Genomic DNA, 15,434 nt, shown 5'->3' with positions numbered 1-15,434 from the left:
GTGATTATGTTAACTCTTCTCATGGGGATCAAGATCGAGGCAGCAGGCCCCCAGCAACCACCAAAGATGACGTGGATTTTGTCCAGTGCTGGCACTGGAGGGATCCTAACCAGACTTCTCAGATGATGACACCCTGGATGTGGTGGCCTGATCTGATGTTTGACCTCTGTGATTTGGTACGTGGGAGCTAGGTTGTGGGAGACTGGATTCCAGGGATTGAAGGGAGACCTGAATGCAAAGTCTCTGGGGGTGCATCCTACCCCAGGCATCTTACTCTAATGAGCCTGGGTGTTCTCGTGTCCTTAGGAGACATGCCCTCCTACAGACACACTTTTATGTATGCCCAGGAAGCAACCGGACTGCCTCTGCTATTAGAAACTGCAGGGCAGGGTGGGGGTGGCACTCCTGATTACTATTGTTCTTCCTGGGGATGTGAGCAGACTGGGCTGGACATAGTTAGAAAAGACAGAGGCTGCATTACGCTATTTATAAAAGTTTTGGATTCCTTAGCAAGGATAACCTTACAAAATAAGAGAGGCTTGGACTTGCTGCTTATGGAACAGGGAGGAATTTGCAGGGCACTTGGGGAAGAATGTTGCTTCTATGCGGACCATTCTGGGATAGGTACAAGAACCTAAGACAAGTTAAGAAAAGATATTGATTCATTTAAGTCAAAAACCCACTATGAGATCTGGATTACTTGTTCCCCATGGCTTACCACACTCATCTCTTCCCTAATTGGGCTGATGGCTATTAGTTTATTGATCTATCTTTTTGGCCCATGCATTCTCCAAAGACTGAAACAAGCATTCCAAAAACAGATACAACAGGTACACCTCATGGCCCTTCAAGTACATTGTGATAGGCTCGATACATCTCACCCCACAGGTGAACTCTCAATTTGAGGGTATCCAGGCCAAAACTCCGCATAAGGATGGCCCTGACCTGTACTCTCTTCCTGGTGGGCTATTCTGACTTGGCGGCTGGGGTAGGAGGTGGGATATAAAACAAAGGGGGGAGATATTGGGCCAAAATTATCTCAGGGCCTATACCTCAAGGCTTGTAGGACAGACAAAAGCCTGCCTTGTGTTTGAAGGAGTCTTGAAGCTACCCAATGCGGATGAGACAGGAAACTCTAGGTAGACGCTCCTCCACCAGAGGGAGGGCTTGGTAGTCTGTCATTGGCTGGAGGTACCCCCACATCACGCGATGTCACTTAACATATATAAGCTGACACTCACAGTAATAAACCGAGTTCCTGCTTGGACTTGACTCCCTATCGCGTCTGATTGTCCTGCGTTGTGGGGTTGCGGAATGGGCAGATAGCACACTCACCTTTCCCTGGGGAATAAGGAGGCTCAAGAAGCCTAGTATTTTAACTTTGTATTATTACTTATTTTATGTGTACGAGTGTTCTGCCTACATGGACGCCTGTGTACCACATTAATTCATGGTATCCAAGGCAACCAGAAGGGGTGTTGATCTCCTGGAACTGAAGTTACAGATAACTGCGAGGCTATATGTATGTGCCGGGAATCAAACTCAAGGCCTCTGGAAGAGCAGCCAGTGCTCCTAATCACTGAGCCATCTCTCCAACCCTGGACTCATCTTTTCTTAACATTCCTAAAAACAAAACCAAAAAAAAAAACCTATTCCCCATTAATACATAAGCAGCCAGACCCCGACATTACTGGCTCCTGGTATGCCCATTCCCACACACTTTCTTCCCACCTCATTGATTACATTTGCTCCTGTTTATTTTTCATGATGCTTTTTTAACCTAATCAGTGCTACCACTCATTGAGAACGTGTGACTTTTAAAATCAACTAACTCCTAAGAATCAGGCACTTGAGAAAATAAAGCTGGGATGATACAACATTCCTTATTCATCCCAAATCCTCCTCCTCCCTCTGAAAACTGTGTTGCAGAAATTATACCAGGTTCACGGCGCGCGTCTATTCTTGGATGAAGAGGTAAATAAACAAAAGAGAAAGCCGCGTTCATTTCAAGCCACTAAGAGGTACAGGCCAAAAGAAAAATAAAAAAAAGCAATGAACCTTTGCCAAGTCGAAAAGAACAGAACCAGCGGGGACCGGAGTTCTATACTGAGCTTTTAAAGGGTACTTCAAACAATAGAGAACAAACACTGCGTAATCACGCCAAAGGTTTACAAACAACACAGCTGAGCAAAGCGAAGCAGTCAACCTGACTAGTGGCTGTCTCTACAGAAGCACCATACACCCTGTGCTCCTTGCACAACATGGCGTCCCTGCTGGTAACACGCACTTCCTGCTGGCGTTGACTGAGGGAACCCTCTCCAACCAGAGACCCATTCATGTATGCTCATCACATTCTATTCTTTCGTAGGAAGCAGTCTTGAGACCTTAGTAGAAAGAGCTTTCCAGAAAGGTAAAAAAAAAGGCAGGAAGAGGCTAATCGCTCTGTTAAAGAAGTAGTAGTTAAACGGTTTTGGATTCAGGGAAGGCTAGAAACCAGTTGGCCTCCTGGTATCCTGGAAATCAAACCTCTCCCTCTAGTTATTTTTTTTCCATAGAATCAGTGTTCATAGTTGGATGCCCTGAAGCCTAACCCGAACTTTTCTTCTTTTGCAGAATTCTTTTCTGTTTTGTCTCTTTCTCCATATTCTCCATACCTGGAGAGACAACTCTCCAGCCTGTCTACACAGTTCAAAACCAGTTTTAATTAGCTCCAGAAAACTGTCCAAAAGCCTCTTTCCTCTCCTAGGATTTGGGGGTGTCCGTGCATCTCGAGGTAAAACGCCATCTGCTAGGATTTGAAGATGAGCTTTATCTGACCACTGTCTCCCTAGCCAGGCAGATTTTCATGTGTGGAGAGGGGAAGATGGGAAGGGGGACAAACGGGGGCTCTCCAGAATGCCTTCCCATAAGGGGTGCTAAATTCAATGTGTGAGGGTGCCAAGGCAGGGGAGAGGAGGCTGCCTGCCTGTTGGCTCGGCTAATTAGCACGGTTTGAAAATAATTACAACGAGACCACACAGGGAGCGCGCCGTGTTGAAAGCGGTAGACCAGCAAGGAAACCGGAGCTCAGAACTGTTTGTCTTTAATGCTTGAGGGGAAAAAAATCTTCCAGAAGATGGACTACACTACCAGGCCCTGATGCTAAATCATGGCCAAGTAGTCCAAGAGTTCTCTGTCTGTGTCCGTATTTGATAATGGGAACAAGAGTCGCAGCGCAAAAAAAAAAAAAAAAAAAAAAAAAAAAAAAAAAAAAAAAAANAAAAAAAAAAAAAAAAAAAAGATGGGTGGCTGGGCTTTCTCAGGTCTCGGTTCATTTGCAACCACTGCCCTTGGAAGACCAGTAGGACTGAGCGGAGCCCTGACCCACCATGTAGGGGAGGTCCAAAAGGAACATTAGTGAAGCATGCTGGCTAGTATCTCTTCGCTCTTTTTCTGCCTCCGCTTTTTGCACCATGCTCTTTGTGTGCTATACATCTGTATGGTATACATACTCCTTCAAGCCTGCTCCTGATGCATTCAGATCTCCGCAATGTTTCTCTTCCTTCACTCCTTTCTCAGCTAGAACTGAAACCTTGGCTCCCGCTTCCTAAGTTATCGCTTCTCCCCAGGCACCTGGGGCTCCAAGGACAGACGCCGGCCTTCCATTCCGTGGACCTCAATTGGCTCTCTGCTGCCCCCACCTGGTCCACATAAGAATCTCCCAGTGGTAATCTGACAGAGCATCCTTAAAATTTAGTGCCTGGATAACTGAAGACGATTTGAATTTTGCTAATTTTCTGGGATCCTTTGGAAGTCCCCAGACACTTAGAAAACATCTTAGTATACATTCTAGCACATTACCCACAGCCCTAACCATGGCTTGAGACAATATTCCACAGAATCAGCCCTTGGATTGTTTCCTAATATTTCTACCGGCTGTAATTTAACCACCCCATGCCTCATTTCCCAGCTAGGAGATTAAGAACAGCCCCTTGGGGGTCGCTGTGTAAGTAAAGTGAGCAGGAAGTGATTGCAAACACTCAAGGCTCAGAGGAGGAGGGAGGGGAGTACTCAGACAATGGTGGCCACTGCTGATTTCAGCTAGCCCTAGGAAGCCACATGCTGAGAAGACAGAACAGGAAGCACCAGAAGTGAGGGTGTCAGCTTCAGTTTCCATGACTGTTCTGAGAATTCCCAGTTCTAAAATCTCTTCTCCGCCCCCCCGCAGAAAGCCCCAGCCCTTTCACCTTGCCGCTCTACTGTACCATTCCTGAGATCCGTTCTGCACCTCAGTTCCTCCACCCTTGCACTCTCTTGTACTGTTGGTAGAGAAGAATTGACTACATTGACAGTGGCTAACACAAGATTTGGAGATGCGCATGCACACCTATGCACACATACATATTGTGCAGTTATTAAGTTAAGGTAATTTAAGATAGCTGTGGTCAGCAGAAATCACCCCTCTCATCCCATAGTCTGTTGTCTCTGCCACCTTTTCATTACGAATATATCTTTCTTCCACAGTCAAACCTCATCATCCCTCCAGAGGGGTTTATCTTTTGATCCCCTTAGCCTTTTGCTCAAGAACGTATTTGATAACATTTATCTGCTGGACAAACCTACAGATAGAACAATATATGCATATAGACAACGGCAAAAATGGCACCAACACAGGCCAACTACATCCGCATAAAACCTGAGAGAGCTTAGAAAGGAATTCTAGACACGCACATACAAACAGAGTTAAGCATGGCTTCTTGGTAGCAGCTTTGTCCTGTGTGGGTTCTGTTTGCTGAAAGCAAAGAGAGGGGGAGGGGGAGCTTCCTGACTCAGAGGTAGCAACAAAAACTGTGTGACTCTTTTAAGAAGGCTCCCTGGCTGCCGGGCAGTGGTGGCGCACGCCTTTAATCCCAGCACTCGGGAGGCAGAGGCAGGCGGATCTCTGTGAGTTCGAGACCAGCCTGGTCTATAAGAGCTAGTTCCAGGACAGGCTCCAAAACCACAGAGAAACCCTGTCTCGAAAAACCAAAAAAAAAAAAAAAAAAAAAGAAGAAGGCTCCCTGGTTTGTGCTAGTTGCAGGAACAGCTCTGGCTCTTTTGGAAGACTGAGTACTTGAATAAGGTTTGTGGGAAGTGGTGCGAGTTACTTGGTGGCAGCATGGGCCAACTGCTTACCAGAGTTGAGGTGGTGAGCGCAGCTCCCTCCTGGAGGCCCCAGAGCTGGCAGTAAACATACCTCTGCCATATTGAAAGGCTAAGAGAGGCAGAGCCAGCATCCAGAGCTGCTGTGACCAAGCTGCTTACCATTTTAAAAGTGCTCCTGGTTAGAAAATGATTACAGATACACAATAAAGACAGATTCAGACAAAAAATAAACCTTCGAATGGGTCACAGTGTGTTAAAAAATGTACGTAGCTTGGGAGAGAGAAGAAAAAGGGTATAGACAGTTATAAAAAGAGAGTTTTAAAAAATAAAACAAAGTCTTTAAAGAGACAGTCATAGATTAAAGGAGTAAAGATAAAAATAAATATTAAAAAGTAATAGAGTAAAAAATAATAAACCACATAAAGATGGAAAATATGCAGAGAGAGTCTGGATTATGTATATTATTGTGTTTTCTTTAAATTTTTTTACTATGAATGAGCTAAGTACAGAGACACATTTCATTGTATGGACTGCTAAGCTAAACCAACATAAAGGTATCTTGACTTAAATCTTTGGAAAAGAGGTTTTGCTTTTGTTTCCACAGAGGATAAAAAGCTATGAATTCCTTACTAGCTAATATAGATTAATCAAACAAGATTCCCTGAAGCAATGGCCCAGATGGTTCAACATCCATGACAGCTTCAGGACTTCTGGCTGAGTTAGAATTGGCATACAGGATACCCATGTAAGACCTGATTAACAACACCCCCAATCAGCAGGAAGTAGTGTAGAGAACAATGCCCAAATCCCCTAAATGATTGTTTATGAACATTTGTTTCCATTTAAAGGGAGATATGTTACAGATATGAATACTTTGCATTGTTATGGATCTTGGTTTATTGATACAAATTTAAGATCAATTTTGTTTTATGTATATTTTTGATCTTATATTAAGGTATAGTGTTTGTGCAGCTCATTTAAAAATGTAATGTATAATTAATAAATACAGGTTAATAGACAGTCATCTATAATAATCAAGCTTGTAGTCAAATTAGTTAGGTTTTCTAGATGTACAGAGATATATTTCAGATGGATAGGTATTCTTCAAGCCTTTCAAAGACTAACAGAATATGGCATTTAAAATGTTTTAAAAAGTTAAGACTTTTCATGACAGTGAGACACATCTGTTCCTGGTAGCACCAATCTACTTCAAGAGAAAGATGAACATCAAAGAAGCTCCTTATGGAGTTGTTTAGCCATTTGGGCAAGAAACTGTTCTTGCCTGGACTGCTTAATGAACTGGATATGCAGGACCCACAGAGAAATGACTGCTGAACTTGCCTAAAGGTGAGACAGTCCTGAAAGTGACTGACAAACTGCCAATATAGGTGGAACTGTCATTCAAATTTCCTGTTTCATGAAAAAAAATCTGCCAGATACTATGGGCCCATAGGCTGAAGATGGATGTCCCAACATTATAACATTGCAGAAGACCTTTGAGTGACTGTCCAGGCAGCAAGTCTCTGTCAATTCTAGAGTTTTGGAAGTTGCTTACAATGCACTTCCTGTTAACTTAGGTAATATTATATTCTTCTGGGGTCTTTGATTGGAGTTGAAGAACTGATAGTTGTAGTTTCCCTTAGTTGTTTTGTTTTTTGTTTTTGTTTATTTATTTATTTATTTATTTATTTATTTATTTATTTATTTTGGTTTTTCGAGACAGGGTTTCTCTGTGGTTTTGGAGCCTGTCCTGGAACTAGCTCTTGTAGACCAGGCTGGTCTCGAACTCACAGAGATCCGCCTGCCTCTGCCTCCCGAGTGCTGGGATTAAAGGCGTGCGCCACCACCGCCCAGCACCCTTAGTTGTTATAAAAGATAAATTAGATATAAAACTTTAGACTTTAGACTTTAGAAGAATTGCTTTCTACAGAAACATATAGAACCCCCTCATAGCAGTAACAGATGTTATGCATAAGGTATCTGGACAGACGAGTCAACAAAAAATATAGGAGGAAGGTCCCGACTAGCTGGCATGTCTTAGGACAAGAAGCAAGTCTCAGAATCGGTCAGTCTCACTTTTTGTGCCCATGCCACGGCCCATGGAAGGTGAGGGAGGCTGAGAACTCCAGCTCTCTTTGCTATTGTACTTTCTGGTTCTCCTTGACTCGCAATAGCGTTTCACCTCCTCTGTCGGATTTCACTTCCCTTCCTTCTCTGACCCCTTGCTCCTTTTCCCCTCACCTTCTGGTTCCTCTCACCCAACTTCCCTGAGAGCCTCCACCTACCCACGTGAGCAAGTTACAACTTTTGTGTCCTTTAACTCTTCTGGTTTGAGGCACAGTGATGAGGGTGGTGACGCTAAGAGCTTCAGAGGCTACTGTGTCAGCCCACGCAGGCGCTCATTCAGTTTGCAAACAACTTGGCTGGCCATGTGATTCCTGGAGGAAGAGAAAGCCCAAACACAGTAGGTAGGAGTCAGCAGCTGGGTGAATTCTGCCTCTCAGTGGAAGTGTTCCAGTTTCATAAAAAACAGGGGCTTAGGGGTTACAGGGGCTACATCTAGACAGGACTGCTCTGGTCCCTTAAGGTCAGAGGAGGCTGCTGGAGCAGCCAAAAGCTGACTTCCTTGGTATCTCTTACACCAGAAATCGGGAATACGCAGGTTTCCCCACAGAAATAGCTGGAATTCTTAACCATAAAACACTCTTCAGACTTTAAAAAGCCAGGAGCGTGAGAGAGACTGACGAGGGCATTTCTCTCCCTTTGCACCCCCCTTGCTTTCCTTGCTTCTTGTGGTGGAAAAGAAGGCCAGCCAGTATCTGTTATCCTCTCAACGTGGAACTTGCTGAGATTTTAAAAGTTATCTCCAAATCAAAGATTTGAATTTTTTTCAATGAGGCTTTTCTTTTTTTGTGTGTGCTCCAACCTTAAATCGATTTCAGAATGCCAGTAGCTTATAGCAGATACATTTCAACCATTTTCTTATAAGAGCCCAAAAGAAGATGGGTGAAATTAGCCAATTTCTTTTGGTCATGCTCATTGTACTAATGGGTTTTTCCCCCCAATAATTCCTTAGTCTTTTAATGCAATTCTTTAGACCCTGGCCAAGAAAAAAAGTAATTTTTAAATGATACAAGGAAATATGAAGAAAATAACTATCCAAGAGATTGAGGCAAAATGAAATGAAATATAATACTTAAAATGATTTGAGAGATAGAATAGCACAAAATTCTCATGTCTGTCTCTGGGGTAATAATTTGAGATAATGTCTTATATCCCTAAAAGAGAATACGGGGAGGGGGGGGGAATGAAATCAACTCTTAATATGCCATTGCACTTCAGGAAAGTGTGACCAAACATTATGTGTTAGTGGCCTTGAGATGATTTAGGAACGACTTTTTTATAAGTACTTGAAAGCTCTTTTTAAGTCTTGGCGAGGCAAAGGGAAGGAACTTGTGATTGAAGAGTAGGCAGCAAAAACTCCTTGGCGGAGAGGGCAGGTTCCTATCCCCCAACCCCCATCAGCAAAAAAGACTGGGGAGAGGGGTGGGGGCTCTAGTTCAAAAATCTGCTGAAGTAGAAAGGATTCTACACCAATTATCAGCTGTCAACATTTACTCCCACTAACCTTCGAAAGTTTCAGGAAAGAGAGTGGGTGGAGAGGGAGAGCAGTCAAGAGCGAAGGGTGTCTACCCAAAGCCCTCCAAACCTGCTCAACCCAGCATCCAGAGTTCTTCTCTGACTCAGGTCTGGCCACCCCCACTGCCGGGCTTCTATGCTTCTGACTTGGGAGAGTAGAATTCTGTAGTATCTCTTTAGAACAAAATCTCCGAGGCCTGTTTAATGATGAAATTAGCCATGATTCACAGCCCGTGACAGACACTTCCAAAACAACAAACCACTTAAAAAATCAGACGACTGGATGAAGATCAGGTCCGGGTCCAGTTCCCTCTGACCCTGCTCTTTCTCTGTTCCTTGCCATCTTCTTTTCTTGTTTAGTGGAGGAGGCTCCAGGCCAGGAAAATTAGAGCAGCCTGTAGCATGAAAGGGCGTGAGCCAGAGACAACTGTAACCAAGAACATAAATCCTGTCACTTCTAAACCAACACCACGCATGCATGCAAGCAGAACTTGAGATGGTCAGAAAATTTGGTTTGAGTGTCACACCTGGTACACTGGTCTAATAATAATAATAGTAGTAGTCGCAATAATAATAATAATAATAATAATAATAATAATAATATATTTTGAGATCTACAAGTCTGGAAATGACCTGGCACTTTTCCTACCCCCTTAATAGTCACAGACAGTAACTTGGAAAATACTTATTACTGAAAATCCCTAACTTGTCACACTGATGAAAGGATTATGTATTTCCCTCTTTTCTTCAAAGACCATTTCAAAGACTCTTTGGGTCCCTTCTCTCCCGCCTCCTTCCCAGTTTAGAAGTGAGAGAGTTTGGGTATTTTTTTTTTAAGTATCAAGAGCAGCAAACAGCAGCCATATGGCATCTTTCTTAATGTTCATAGCCACGCAGATCGCTGTCTAGTGGGACAGGGAGGTGATAAAACACTGAGTGTGGTGATTTAGTTTATTGGTGTTTAAACTCTGAGAGGAGGATGCCCTTTGGGTTGAGGAAAAGAGGAAATGTTTTTGGTCAGGCAGGTGCTGAGTGTATCAGCTTGTCGGGTGTCCACTGACCTTTATCAGATGGGCTGCCGTACCAAGACTTTGGCAGGTCATTCCATCAGGGAAATCTGTGCTGGGAAGTCTCTCTCCCAAATGCAAACTTGTCTTCATGTTATCTGAGGTTTCATCCTTATCAAAACTGGTATAATTTTAAGAGTTATGTCTCCCATGGCCATTTTTCTATAAGCTACTGGGGACATTACTAGAGATAATAATTTAGGAATTATGTCGGTATCAGAGCCACTTAAGGGCTGGAATTTAGGTTACTTGAAAAGTGTGGTGCGTTGGAAGGTTGTTTGTTTTTGTTTTGTGTGTTCTTGTTGCTATGCTAAAATAACAGGCTAATGTAACCCAAGGGAGGAGAGATTGCTTTGGCTCACACTTTGAAGGAATACAGTCTGTCACATGAGGAAGGAAGGCATGGCAACAGGCAGCTTCCTTACCAGGAAGCAGGAAACAGAGTTGAGGCAAGAGGCAGAGTCATCCTATAAAATCTGCAGGACAGCCTCCAGTGACCTACTTACACCAACACAGCCACATCTTCAGAGTTCCACTGTCTTCCCACCAGTTAAATGTCAGAGACCAGCTTCAACAAAAATACCACTTACCATGATAGGGGTATGGGGATTAGAGGAGTTGGTAAAGGGTACGAGGACAGGAGTGAAAATAATAACTCAGAAAACATTGGGATAGTACCAGGAGGGAGTGAATCCTGAAATCCCACTGTATTTAATTTTCCATACATTTTCATACCCCAGTACAGCAGGGGGAAGAGGACAAAAGACTGCTTTAACATGACACAAAGGACAGCTAGAAGAGTTTCATGCTTCAATGCTTTGAGCCGTGAAGCAATTAATTTATAAAAAAGCATACTGTTGTTTAGGCAGTGAACCCACCCTAAACCAAGTATCCTAAAAGTAGCCATTCCCAAGGTCAAACCTCCTAATGGAAAAGAAGCAGAAGTATGCTAGAATTTTCTGAACACCGGTCAAAGTGGAGAGAATCTACCTGTATGGGCCGTCTTAATGTCAAAAGAACCAAGTAGCCACATCCTAGGTCAGAATGTGTAGCTAGACTTCTTGTCAACAACTTTGAATGAACTAAAACTCTCTGACCTTGAGATAAGGTGGAAATAGGCTCACACATTTAGTCCTCCACAACTGAGGACTAAGGGTTCAAATACATGCGCCAATGGAGAACATTTCCCATCCAAAGCATGACATGGTGATGCCTCGTGGGTACATTTCATATTCGAAACATGCCATGGTGATATTTGCTTCCTTTACGGCAGGGCCACCTCCCCGTGTGCTCACTTCCGCTGGTGGCAACGTGAATTTCCAGCTTGCCCCACCATCCAAACAGTGTGTTCTCCATGGGATCTCTATTTCCTGACTTCTACATCACTCTCTTGCGTTGCCATTGGTTTTGGTTGTTTTGATTCCAATCATGCTAACTTGACTCATTCAGCAAGCATGTGATGTAACCAGCACAACAATATAAGGTGTAATGGGCGAGGGGCAACTGCTGAAGTGCATCCAATAACCCACATAGAATGGGATCCTTCAAAAATGGGGTCCCAGGTGAAAGGACACAAAAGCACCCACCACAAAAAGGAGCCTATATGAAACAGAGCATAAATAAAGGTTATGTAATGGTAGTTTTCCTTCCAATTTAGTCCACTCGCTGTCTGTTGCCCATAGCCCTGTTTCAGGGCATTTGTTCTAAGCTCAGCCTTAGGCGCTGCTTTAAGAACTTGAGTTCTATGTTGGTCCTTGATTGATCTATGGGTAAAAGCGACATTGCCATCTTTCTGGATATGAAGTCGTGCTTCTGCGGTCATGACTAGCCAAGCATAGTTCCAGGAATGCAGCGAGAACTCCAGCAGGATATGAACAGAACAGAGCAAGAGGACAGACGTCATCCCCAAGTCAAGGGCTACTTAATGATCCAGAGAAACTGCACAGATGCTTCAGTTATTACGGGCAGTGAAGGTCAAAAGGAATGAGGCGCTCCCTATCTGTTGGCAGGAATAACTGTACCACCCTGGACCTCAGGCCAAGCACAAAGCCATCGCCCAGTTGTGGTCAGAACCATAAACAAAAAATAAGTCTTAATAACATTTTGAGAAGTTGAAACCAGGGGCTGGAGAAATGACTCAGCTCTTAAGAGCCTCGTTGCACGATCATAAATTTTGGAATTCAGATTCCAGCATCCACATAACAAGCATCCTGAAAACACCTTAACTCCAGCTTTCAGGAACCAGACACCCTCAGCTGACCTCCACCTGTTCACAGTCAGGCACTCACACACACACACACACACTCACACACACATATACACACACACATACACGTGCATGTGTGCATACTCCCATGCAGGCACACACACATACACAGAGAGAGAGAGAGAGAGAGAGAGAGAGAGAGAGAGAGAGAGAGAGAGAAGACAGACAGATAGGTAGATAGACAAACAGATGGTAGATACTTCAGAATGTTGAAAGAAAATATACCAAATGTTTTAAGAAAATGGAATTTGAGCAATACAAGTTGAGTTCTTACTAAATACATTGAAAAATGCTGGTGTCTGCAGGAGGATTTTGGAATAAACATGATGTGGTCAGTGTTATGGTTAAGGTAAAGTGCTACTGTTCCTTGAGGAATGCAGTGGACAGCCAGTCCCAGGCAGGGAGCCCCTGAGTACAGCACTGTTCCCCAAGTGGCCCACAGGCCATGAAGGGCAGGCAAGGAGCCAGGCGGCAGTGAGAGACAATAAAATTGGTGCCTGAGACTCGGAAGTCTTTCTTGCCCTTGACCTCCTGGGGTCAGGATCCGGAAGCAGGTATTTTTTCCACAACAACCACATGTTCTATCTGCCTGAACGCCAACCTCAATGCACACCAGCAGCTTTAGTGGTGAGTTTTCCCCCCTTCCAGCCCCCAACCACAGCCTTCACAGCTACGGTTGAGCCCTTCACTGCTTTCCATAGCTAAAAACGTGACCTGACAACCCGGGGTTGGTCCTCCCGCCCTAGCACTGCACACACCATGTGGTGCATTCAGTTTGGGGGCCCAGGGTCCCTCAGATTTTTCTTTCTTTTTCTTTTGTTTTCTCTTGGACCACTCGTAAGTGGTCCCCACTGTGAGAGACAGCTTGAAGCGGCCTCTAGCCTCTCTGGTTTCCCAGTCACCTGGACCAGAGCCCTTCAGGCTTTGACCCCCTGCCTATAGAGAGAGGATGCTCTTCTACAGTCCCTGTGGTGTTTTTTGCGGTTTTCGCATTTTCAGCTATGGTATAAACCCTCAAACTATGCTCCACCAGTGTCCCACCAGCTCCACTGTTCCTCAAACTGTTCCTGCCACCGCTACCACTGCTGACAAAATTGGTCAGATTCACAAGGCAGCTGTTTTCAGTTCCAGCCTTTGCTCCCCACTGCAGTTTGTGGCACGATGGCTCGGCAGTAGGGTGGATCACACCTCTAGGTCTCTCTTCCATACAACATGTGACCATTGCTATTTTGACTGAGGTCAGGTGACCAAGTCCTGCCATCTTTACTGAGGTATTCCCTGCCTGGTTCCCTGGTGTTGACTTTGTTACCTGTGTGTTTTGTGCAGTGGCATGCCTTTGGTAGGGCCCACCAAGAGCATCCACTTTGCCCAACTTCTGTTCACTGTGTATGTATGTATGTGTGTGTGTGCATACATGTAACTTAAATGCACCTATGTTTACTGTTAAATGTTATAATCATTCATTGTATCTTATTCTAGACCACAAAGCAATAAGTTTCATGTTTTAAATTGGTATGTACTTTTAAGTCTCTTACAAAAATATTGTATATTTAATCCAACCCTGATTTAAAATATAGTAAGATGTTCTCTACTATTGTCTGTTCTGCCATTAACCTTGTATTGCAAGCATTTTTTTTCTTTTGTCTGTCTTTTTATGAGTGTAAATCTTACCTGTTAAGTTGAAAGTCAGTACAGTCAAGCTCAGACCTATCTCTCCAGGCAGATTCTGTACTGTAGCTATACTTAATAAATAGCCTTCAACTGCTCAGAGATTTGGAAAATATGGCATTTAAATATTTAATTATTAAAAACTTTTCATAACAAAAAGAGACAGGTTGGCCCCTAGCAGCAGCACTCTATTTCCTCCAAAAAAGACAAAAGACAAATGGGCACAAAACAACATCCATCTGCAATTTATTTCAACTGCCAATCACTGGGCAAAACTGCTTTTCATCTAAACTGAAGATCTCCAGACATGGACTGAATCACTGGAATCGACAGCCTAGCTGCTCAGGTCAAGGTAGGCTTGTCTTCCTACAGATTTCTTAGCCCACAGGATCTTCTGGAGTCTGGCAGACCCTGCACTAAACAGAAAAAGGCAAATATGATCTTCAGTGACCATGGAGGACCCTGAGGAGTAGCTCTAGGGACCAACCAAGTAAGTTCTTTCTTGTTTTTTAATCAATAATTCAAGTAAAATTTTATCCTTCTCAAAGACCTCTGATGTAGTTTGATAACTGAGAAGTTTTGTTGTTTAACAAATACAAGTTATTAAGGTGTGTACCTGAAAGTTATAAAGATGTGAGGACAAGTGTATGCTATCAAAATTCTCTCTCACACTGCCTTCCATAGCCTTAAAAATACTTTTCATTGTACAAAAATACCTGCCACTGTTATTCTGATATAAATTTAAAATTTATGTTTTCACAAGCCCAAAGAATTCTTGTGAGTTCCAGGGAGCCGAATTGAAGGATCCACCTTAAACAGGCCAGATACACACCTCTCAATTCCCTGGTCCTAAAACCTTTTTCTTCCTAAACTTAACTTTGTCCTCTGTTCTGCCAATACCTTAAATAGGTATAAGAGACACCAGACATTTCCATACCACAAACACCAGACAGGAGCAAAGAGACCAGCTACACCAGGATGTGACCATCACCCAGCTTTCTCAGGCTCCCCCCTCAAGACAACACCTACAAATAAGAAGGAAATAGTGTTTAGAATCCGCATCCCAATTCCTTTAACCTGTAGTGCCTAACCTCCTGCCTTTTTATTATTAAAGAAGAGATGGGAATGTAATGGTCTGTCCTATTCCTTTAAGAGACAAGCCCTGCCCACTCCATCCCCCCTACCCCTCCCTGTCCACTGCAGAAGCAGGCAGATCTTCCTTCTGCTTGCAGTTTGAGCTTTTTCCTTTTCTGTCTCTCTCCCAAAGAGGTAGATGTTGCCATGGCTACTCCCCCCCACCTCTCTGCTCTTCTCCCTTTCCCCTCCATAACCCACTAAATAAATATCTAACTTCACTCTGCATGGTGTGCCTATCTGTCTAGGTCTCTCACCCACCACGCGGCTCCCTGCCTAGGACCCACTGGCCCTCATGGCCTGTGGGCCACTTGGGGGCTCCCTGCCTGGGGCCCAGCTGGCTTCATGGCCCGCCATGGTCTCATGCCTGCTGCCCACTGCTGCCACTCAGCAATCCACAGTATTTTACTTAAACCATAACAGTAAGAACACTTGTTTTTTTTAAATGCTCAGCTAATACTAGAATCTCATTCCACTAATTCTTCATTTCTAAACCACCTCCTCTCAACACAACCTTAGAGACCTTTTTTTTTTTT

The 15,434-nt window shown here is 43.8% G+C and overlaps 1 protein-coding gene across 1 annotated transcript in view; it reads left to right on the top strand.

The window, feature by feature from the left end:
* Positions 1-2,261: 2,261 nt before the first annotated feature.
* LOC126497761 (40S ribosomal protein S25-like) overlaps positions 2,262-15,434 on the top strand; it is a 25,111-nt gene continuing 11,938 nt past the window's right edge. Inside the window, exon 1 of the mRNA XM_050135938.1 lies at positions 2,262-2,276. Within this exon, the coding sequence (XP_049991895.1) occupies positions 2,262-2,276 (15 nt within the window). The remainder of the gene's footprint in view (positions 2,277-15,434) is intronic.

The sequence above is a fragment of the Alexandromys fortis genome, unplaced genomic scaffold (assembly GCF_014885135.2).
Source record: "Alexandromys fortis isolate MF-2015 unplaced genomic scaffold, M_Fortis_MF-2015_v1.1 scaffold_23, whole genome shotgun sequence".
NCBI classification, from domain to species: domain Eukaryota; kingdom Metazoa; phylum Chordata; class Mammalia; order Rodentia; family Cricetidae; genus Alexandromys; species Alexandromys fortis.
The sequence above is the reverse complement of the archived record's forward strand: the minus strand, read 5'-3'. Positions and strand labels throughout refer to the sequence as shown.